The 9,113-nt window shown below is 50.2% G+C and overlaps 2 protein-coding genes across 2 annotated transcripts in view; both read left to right on the top strand.

The window, feature by feature from the left end:
- The window catches only part of CLCN7 (chloride voltage-gated channel 7), an 18,219-nt gene extending 16,313 nt beyond the window's left edge, over window positions 1-1,906 (top strand). Inside the window, exon 25 of the mRNA XM_042438172.1 lies at window positions 356-1,906. Coding sequence (XP_042294106.1) covers window positions 356-442 — 87 coding nt within the window. The 3' untranslated portion in view covers window positions 443-1,906. The remainder of the gene's footprint in view (window positions 1-355) is intronic.
- A 667-nt stretch (window positions 1,907-2,573) lies between these two features.
- Window positions 2,574-8,834, top strand: LOC121914418. Its single transcript, XM_042437815.1, has 4 exons — window positions 2,574-2,891; window positions 4,091-4,136; window positions 4,741-4,786; window positions 5,562-8,834. The coding sequence occupies exons 1-4, from the start codon at window positions 2,574-2,576 to the stop codon at window positions 8,713-8,715; spliced, it is 3,564 nt and encodes a 1,187-aa protein (XP_042293749.1). The 3' UTR covers window positions 8,716-8,834.
- The last annotated feature ends 279 nt before the right edge of the window (window positions 8,835-9,113 follow it).

Genomic DNA, 9,113 nt, shown 5'->3' with positions numbered 1-9,113 from the left:
TATTATTATTATTATTATTATTATTATTATTATTATTATTATTATTATTATTATATCTTACCTGCTTCTCCCCATGGATCTAGGCAGGGAACAACATATTAATTAAAACATGCAACATTTTTAAAGTACTGTTTAAATTACTCCTGAATCCCTGAGAAGGAGGGGGGGTGTTCAAATTTAGGGATGGGGAAAGCCCCCATTTTCCAGATGGCTTCTCTAGGGGTTGCTGGGAAGGTCCCCTGCCTTCAAAGCGACACTGGGATCTGGAGGTTCCACTTATGATCCTAGCAAGCCTCAAAACAAGGGAGAGGGTCTGCTTTTGTGACCTGGCGTGTGTCCTTGGGGTCTTTTCCAGGTGGTGGGGCTGGTCACCAGGAAGGACCTGGCCCGCTACCGACTGGGCAAGGAAGGCATCGAGGAGGTACCCCTGGCGCAGACGTGACTTTGCCCTCGGCGTCCCAGATCTTGCCATCACAGTTGCCTTTTGGGAGAACCACCGAAGAAGGAGCCGACCCAGACGCCCAGATTTGGGGGCATCTCATCGACCCCCCAGTCTTTCCTCTTTGGCTCATTTCTCTCCTCCCAGGAATGGACTCATCCCTCCGTTCTTTCCGTTTCTTTCCTCCACCGGGACCAGCACCTTCTTCCCATTTGCACTTGGCTGGGACTGGATTTGGAGAAGGTTCTGCTGGAAACCCCTTTGAGGTCCTGGGTGGGCTCCTGAAGGGAAGCGAAGCAGCCGCCTCATGGACCCACTGGTCTTTTTATTTTGGCGGGGGGTATCTTTTCTTTAGTTCCTCTAAATAGGCTTTGCCCCTTGCCCCCAACTCTTGGCCCATCTCTCACCAAGTGTGCCTTCCAAGAGAGACCCCCATGAAGCGGACCTTTTTTGGAAATTTGGTCCTGGGGGCAGCGAAGGCGTCAGGAAAACCCCAGCAGGAAAATATCTGGGACCCCAGTTGTGTGTCCGTTGTGTGTGTGTGTGTTGTGAGAGTGGCATTGCTGTGGCTTCGTCTGCATGCGGAAGAGGAAGCAGCAAAGGCCCTCCTGAGCCCTCTCTGACTCCCGTCGTTTGCAGCACTTGGAGAAATTGTGAGTTTTGAACATGATTTTGGCCCAGAATCCAGCATTCGCTTGGGAACGGCAGCCCAAGACACCTTTCAAGAAAGTTTACTTTCCTAAGCGCTGTGTCTTTTGCACCGTTGGTGCTGCTGGATACAATGGCAGGGGAATAGTACCCTCAGTTTTGGGGTCCTTGGCAAAGTCAGACCTCTCTTCCATGGAAAGCCTTCTCTGTTGCCCCCAGTGCCCCTTCCCCACTCCTCCTGCCATTGTATCCGGAGTCTCAGGTGACTGTCACCAACCCCAAGTTGAGTTTTTGGGAGCTCTTGCACAACACAACACCCCTCTGGATTAACCTGAGAAGGCCTTGCACACCTGTGTTGGTGTGTGTGTGTCTGTGTGGAGAAGTATCCCTCAACTGCGCACCTTGTCTTCTTTCACAGATCCCCTTTTCACCGAGGGTTGCATTGGGGGATTGCTGTGAGTTTGGGGCGGCATCCTTTCAGCCTCTTTGGACTCCAGCTTCCAGGGTTCCTTATAGATCTGCTGGCAGTTCTTTCAAAAGAGGCTGGAAGAAGCGCACTGCAGGGCAGGCGTAAGCAGGTGGGCTTTCCTTCGTTTTGCAGGGTTGGCACGAATGGCGTTGGCAGCTGGCAGGCTGGCTTCCCTGGCCTCCAGCCTTTGGTCTGTGGTTCAGGGCTTGCGGTTTTTTAAACATCCTCCATCGCTTTTGGGCACTTGCCTCTCCTCTTTTCTACGACATCTTCGGCTGCACCTTCGTGAGAGTTATTCCCTTCCCTTTTTATGTCTTTGCTGAAATAAAATCTGAGCTATTTATACTTTTTCTGTTTGGATGTGGAGCCTCTTCTCTTGCTGTAAGATTTCAGGGTGCAGAAACACTCAAGTGAAGCCCTCCTGCAAGACATCCCTCTGGCCTCTGTCTAAAGGCCTCCAAAAGCCTTAGAGCAGCAGTTCCCAAACTTTGGTCCTCCAAATATTTGCTGCCCAAAGGGTTAAGGCTTCTGGGAGTTGAAGTCCAAAACACCTGGAAGTTTAGGGAACCACTGCCTTAAAGGACACCTGCCAGCCCTTTATAGGGACAATTGTATTTATTTGGATCCTGCTTTCCCCCCAAAATTAGAGTCTAAAGGCCCCTTAAGGGACATTCTTTCCAATAAAGGACAACATGGCAGCCTTACTCTTGAAGGCAAACTCCTGCAGGTATATATTCTTTTTAACTGGAGCTCTAGAAAGTGATCCGAAGTCTCATTCCAAAAGGACCCCGTTTGCCATCAGAGCATCCGCTTCAGGGGTCTTCCCTACACAACAACCACACAATCCATGGGTTGAGTTGTGTCACAATGAGGGCATTGCCAAGCTGGTTGCTAAGGAATGTCCAGGTTTTGCAGGGAAGCCTGGCCAATGTGGGGTTGCCCTTTGGCCACTGCGGCCATGGGTCAAGCGTAGCACCTCCTGCCCAGCATCTGTGGTTCGGGGTGGGAAGCGCCGCCATGCGCTATGCTTATGGGGTCCTGGTGCTGAGCTCTCTGATGTCGCCCAAGGACTGGAGCGGAGAACTGGCCCCCCGCAGCCCCAGCGAAGGGCCACTCCTTTGTCCGTGTCGCGGGGAGAGCAAGTGGACCCGGTTCCAGAACACCTTCTGCCTCTATCCGGGCCTCTGCTGGGTTTGCGAGAGCCCCTGGGGAGTCCACCTCGCAGGGACGGTGGTCCTGCTTCTCTGGCTCTTGGTCGAAACCTGGGCTTCTTCCCGCTTGGCCGCTTTGAGAGTGAAGACGCTGCCGCCGCAAGAGACTGACGCTGAGTCTTTGGTAAAAGAACAAAACCCTAAAAACATTCAGGGGGAGCCGTGCCGGCCATACAGCAAACCCTATAACATCCACCAAGCAGTAATACCTTTATATGGCCGGCCAAAATGCACAATGCATACCTGCATACGGTATATTTGACTATTAAGTCAACCTCATGCATAAGTCGAGGGCAGGCTTGGGGGCCAAGATAATGGATTTTGATATGGCCCTTGGATAATAAGTCAAGGGTAAAACGGGGGGATGCAATGAAGGATGTAAAGGATGAAGCAAAGGGAAACAATGCCAAAACCTTACAAAATCCCAGCAGAAATAACTATTTGTATTCATTCTAAAAGCTAGATTGATGGAAGAGAAGAAGGGGGTCAGTTTGCCAGGGGATGGTTTATATAGGTTGACCTGTGGATAAGTCGACTCAGTTTTCTGGGGTCAATTTTTTAATCTACATTTCTAGACTTATACATGAGTGTATATATATATATATATATATATATATATATATATATAGAGTACATTGCAAGCTTTTGAAGCTTTTGTTCATTAGACAAGATGTTAAAAGCCATACAGGAGACAAAAGTGGAAGGTGTTAATCCCAGGCCTGCATTTTGTGGGTTTCGCTCTCAGCGCAGATGGAGCAGAGGAGCATCTTTTGCAGGTTTGCATCTCCTCTTTCTTGCAACTGGGAGATTCTCAATGTCCAGGAAACTCTGCTCTCTCTCCATGAAGTCTCTCAGGAGGAGTTTATATATCCTTGAAAGTTGTTGTTATTATTATTATTATTATTATTATTATTAGGCATAATTATTTCTTCCAGTCCAGGTTGAGATCCTTCCAGTGCATCTTGTTTGGAGCCCGCAATCTCTCAACACGATTGCACCGTGACTGTGTTTGTTGCTATGGAAGGTTTGCGCGAAATGTCCCTGGGAAACGCAGCCTTTGCAAGGAGGAGGCATAAATGGGGGGCAATGCCTGCTCCCCACAAGAAACCCCTTAATCCCCACCAGGCCCAAGGCATCACTGTCTCGGCCCCAAACTCTGGTTCCTTGCACTGGGGAAAAATGAATATACATATACCGTTTCCTCTCCAGTTTCCTAGATCTAGGGAAGGCGGTTATAAAGATGGATAACTGAGGAATCATGGAAACCTCAGGTCCTAGTTTTGGTCCTCTTTTTACTCCTCTTTGTATTCCTCTGCCCCACAGACTGAAATGCAGAGTGACGAAGACTTCCAAACCCCACAACTGAGAGGTACGTTTCTCCAGCGTCACTTTTTCCTCTCCCATATAATTTTCAACGTATAACAAACGTTGAAAATAATACTAATACAGTACCCTTTAATTCTTTCTGACAAAGGAAGGAATAAGGTACGGAAAGGGATACAGGAGTCCATTTGCTTCTGTACTATCAGCATCTCTTCTGTCGTTCTTGCGTTTTGTTATTGATCCTGGAAACTGATAAAAGTACCTTTTTCTATAAAGAAAAACGACTCTGCTACGATATAAAAGGTTCAACACAAGAACAAATGTACCAATACAATGGATTTGTAATACAAAATGCCTCCTCACAAATCATTGGGACAATCTAGTGGCATAATGCTCATCTTTAATAAGAAATGAGTGCAGTCATCATGATGTGTCCAATAACTTGGATTAGAACCCAAGACGACTTGTATTGAAACAAATATATATGTGGTTGGTGTAAGTTTTTAATTGATTTGAAAACACTTTTCCGATCAATATGTGAAACTGATCCATCCTACTATCTCTGTTTGACCAGTCCATTAAACCTAATAATAATTCCCCTAAAATAAAAGTCAGTGATCCATTTAATCCATTTCCTTTTCCCCCGACAGCTTCTCCCTTTCTCTGTGAAAAGTGCCTCACTTCTGCTTTGGGAAGGTAAGGGAAACCTCTTTGCGGCCCATCGAAGCTTTGCCTCTTCCCAATGGTATCCTCTTGCTAGCATCGTCCGTCCTTCTTTTGCACGTCTCTCACACGAACCCAGCTGTTTTGACTAAACCTTTAACGGGGTGTATTTTAATGGTATGTTGCATTTTATCCTGTGTTGTAAGCAGCCTCAATCCTCTGGGGAGAAGTGGCATATAAATACAATTTTATTTATTTATTTATTTATTATTATTAACAACAATCTTTGGGGCGCATAAGAAGGATGCGCTGCTGCCTCAATGGAAGGCAGTGGAGTCCCCTTCTTTGGAGGTTTTTAAACAGACAATGGATGGCCATTGGTTCTAGGTAGGGCTTTGATTGTGAGTTCCTGCATGTCAGTCGGGGCTTAGACTGGATGGCCTTTGGGGTGGGTCCCTTCCAATCTGAGGATCCTGTGTATTCCTGCATGGCAGAATAGGGTTGGACTGCATGGCCCTTTGGAGTCCCTTCTAACGCCTTTGTGTCTTCATGCATGTCAATGGGGAACTGGGCTGGATGGCCTTTGGGGGATCTCTTCCAACCCTTGGGATCCTATGATCGTGTCTGCATGCTTTTTATAAAGGGGTTGGGCTGGATGACCCTTAGTATCTCTTCCAAATCCCAGGATTCTGTGTATTCCTGCATGGCAGAATGGCATTGGACTGGATATCCCTTGAGGGTCTCTTCCAACCCTAGGATTGTACTTTTTCCATGCACAAATCATATCACTTTCCCTTGTTTTCCACAGTTACCAGCCACCTTTCGAGAGACAACACGGACCCCTTTCGGTCCCTTATTACATCTCAGGAGCCAGGCCTCAAAATGAAGGCAAGCCAGAATATGGCAGAAGCAGACCTCCTTCGGCGTCTCGCGTCGTTCAGAGGACTCCCTCTTCCTCTCCCTCTCCCTCTCCCTCTTCCTCTTCCTCCTCTACTTCCCTTCCCTGCTGTTTGACCCATTTGAAACCTCTGGGGTTACCCTCTAGTTCTGGAAAATTCCCAACGACCGCAGAGGACTCTTCATGGATGGCCTATGATTCCTCGGACGAGGCCAAAGTCTCGGACATCAGCTCCGAACCGGACGACGATGACAATGAGTCCAAGGTGCTTGAAATCAGTCACAAATTCTCCTTTATCTCAATGCAGTCGGAAATACTGATCCCCAAAATGAGGGAAATGCCTGAACGCTTCCCAGAAGTAGAAAAGGAGAGACCTCAACCCATTCTGCCCAGAATTAGGGAAATACCTGAACGCCTCCCGGAAGAAGAAGAAGAAAAGGAGAAACCCAAACCCATGCCTTCGTTCGCACAAATAAATTTTACCCAGAGCTCGGCTTACAAAAAGGAAGACAGCCTTGTCTTGGTGGAGCGATGCTTTGAGATCCACATGGGAGACATGCCTCCGGAGGTGGCCAGGACTGACCCTCTGATGTCCACCTTCGTCAGTCAAGAGGAGACGTGGGAGAAACCCAAAGCCTTGGCCTTGTTGGACCACGTCGCCCATCCGCGTCTCGGTTGGACTTTGAAGCTTCATAGCCCCCCCGGCCCAAAAACCCCTCCTCAAACTGGACATCTGGATGCCTTCATCCGCACCACTTCTGCTCTGGGAGATTTCGATCCGGACGCCTTTGTCCTGGACAAGATGGACGAAGAGATCCTGCGCTTCCTTGAGTTTCACGTCAAAAAGAAAATGGTCCAGAGGCAATGTGGGGTTCCCACGGTCGTTGTGCGCTCTGTGCAGCGTTTCCAGTCTTTGGAGGACTTGCGCCACTTGAAACTTGAGAGAGAGCGTGTGAGACCAGCGAAAAGAACACCACTCCGGTTAAGAAGTTCAGCTGGCCTTAATTTCCTGGACAGAAGCGCCATGGCCATCGGTGCCAAACCTTGGCATAAATTCCCAGGAGCCAAAGAATATTACATCCTGCATCCCATCAAACCAAATGACATGAAGACTCTCGTTTCCAGCGCCGCCGCGAAGAAGCCGGACGCCAAAACGGCGCTGCTTCAGGGCATGAGGGAGAAGTATGTCCTCCTCTCAATGCGGCCGGAGGAACTCAGACGCATCGTCTTCCACATCGCGGCCAAGATGCTCGAAATCAAGAGAGGGGCTTTTCCTGAAGTGGTGGAGAAGTCTTTCCGGACATTCAGCTCGCTTTGCGCCCGGCCGTTGCCCAAGACCATCCGTTGGGGCAACAAAGTGACCCGTCCAAAGTGCTTTGTCCTGCCCTTCGTCCCTGGAGAGACCCTTTCTCTCATTGACCTCAACATCAAGCACAAATACCTGGTCTACGTATGGAAGCTCCCAACGCCTTACTCCAAGTCAGAGGAAGAGATGACCACCACCGATTCACGGCCAAATGAGCCTCAAGGCCGCGTCTTCGAGGACCACAAGCCCGTTGACCCCTCTGTGCCCATCTTTGTCTTGAAGCTTCCCAAAGGGAAAGTGCGGCCTCCGGCCACAGAGCCACCAAAGTGGCCTGGCTTCCCTTCTGCCCAGCTGGCCATTGCTGGGACGCCTATGGAGCAACGTGCGGATAAATCGCCGGTCCGTTTTATGGATATAGCTTTGGGTAGGATTTTAGTCCACGAAGTTGGTCCAGAAAGCGCCACAACGCCCAGAGAGGCTGCCATGGTTGGCGCACAGAAGGCCATCGAACCCGGGGAGCCAGGGTCGGCCATTGCTGGGTTGCCTCCAGAGGAACATACAGAAAAATCGATGGTCCGGTTTATAGATATATCTTTGGGTAGGATGTTAGTCCATGGCGTTTGTCCAGAAAGCACCACAGTGACCAGAGAGGCTGCTGTGGTTGGCGCACAGGAGGCCATTGAACCCGAGGAACCACCGGTCAAGGAAGTGGCCCTCTCCAAGGCTCTCCCGCTGACCCTTTCCAAGGAAGGAGGAATGGCCTCCGGGGAAGGAAAGGCACCCAAGGAAGGAGAAGAGGTCAGTGGGACGAAGGATGGAAGCAAGAAGCCAAAGGAGGTCCTTTTTGGGAAGTCTGCAGACCTCAAAAAGGAGGCCCCCCAGCCTTCCTCTGAATCGGGGCCAGAGCCTTCTGGGGAAGGGGCTCCAAGCAAAGCGGATCTCCCACCTCCATCTGGGAAAGAGGCAAAAGAGGCTGAAAGGAGAGATGGGCCATTGGTGGTGGTCAAGGAGGCTCTCCGGCCTCCCTCTGTGGACGCAACTGACCAGGACGACAAGGAAAGGACCAAGACAGAGGAAGCCCAGGAGACCCCAAAAGAAATGGAGAGGAGAAGCTCCCTGCCTTCCTCCACAAAGAAAGGCCCAGAAGGTGAAGGGGCCAGGATCCACAGAGCCAGGGGTCCCCCAAAGCCGCCGCAGAGGCCAGCGTCCTGCAAGGCTGCTCTTTCGCTGGACAAAAGGGCAGCCAAGGCCCAGGAGAAGGACGAGGCCAACGGCACAAGGCCCAAGACGGAGGAAGGCGGCAAGCGGCCAAAGGAAGCTTCCATCGTGAGGGCCAGCCTCTTCCTGGAGCTGGACGTGGCCAAAGAGAAGCTGAACCTGCACCTGAAGAAGAAGCTGGACGCCACGCTGCGGCCGACGCAAGGGGCCCACCTGAAGCTGGACGTGGAGCTGGACAAGGCGGCTGGGGATAGGAGAGCCAGGAAGGCTCCACATCGGGCCCACCGCCATCGCCACCGCGACCGCCAGGATGACTGCCAGGATGACCGCCAGAATGACCGCCAGCATGACCGCCAGCATGACCAGGCCCAGGCCAAGGCCAGCCGGCCCTTCTGCTACGTCTGCATGCCCCTGGACAAGGCGGGCTCTGAGGTCAAGACCGTCTGCTGGACGCTGCCCACGCGGATCCTGGAAATGAATGGGAACCGGGTCCCGCAAGTGGCCCGCTTCGAAAGCAAGGCCTCCGCCGGCTGCAAATGAACCAAGTCCGGACCAAATGGCACAAAAGGAAGACTGGTCTTGAAAATAGGATGCCGAAGCAAAGCCTTCTGCAACAATCCAGTAAAGCTATGAAGGGAAGCAGAAGTAAAAAGCATTAAATATATATATATAACCCTGGAAGCAAAGCCTGTGTCTCCTTAGTCTTTTCCATTGCTAGGCATAATGAAGATGATGATGATGGTGGTAGTGATGATGATGATTTATTTATAGCCCGCCCAATCACAAGGAATCTGGGTGGCTTACAGCAATAAAAATACAGAGAATACAATACAATACAATAAGATTAAAGAGAGTGATGTAAAGGATGCTGCTCTCTGCAGACTTTGCAAAAAAGGTTTTCGGACCACAACCCCCAGAAGACCCTTTGCTCCAACCCC

Source organism: Sceloporus undulatus, chromosome 8 (assembly GCF_019175285.1).
Source record: "Sceloporus undulatus isolate JIND9_A2432 ecotype Alabama chromosome 8, SceUnd_v1.1, whole genome shotgun sequence".
NCBI classification, from domain to species: domain Eukaryota; kingdom Metazoa; phylum Chordata; class Lepidosauria; order Squamata; family Phrynosomatidae; genus Sceloporus; species Sceloporus undulatus.
Note: the sequence above shows the minus strand (reverse complement) of the source record. Positions and strands in the feature narration are given on the sequence as shown.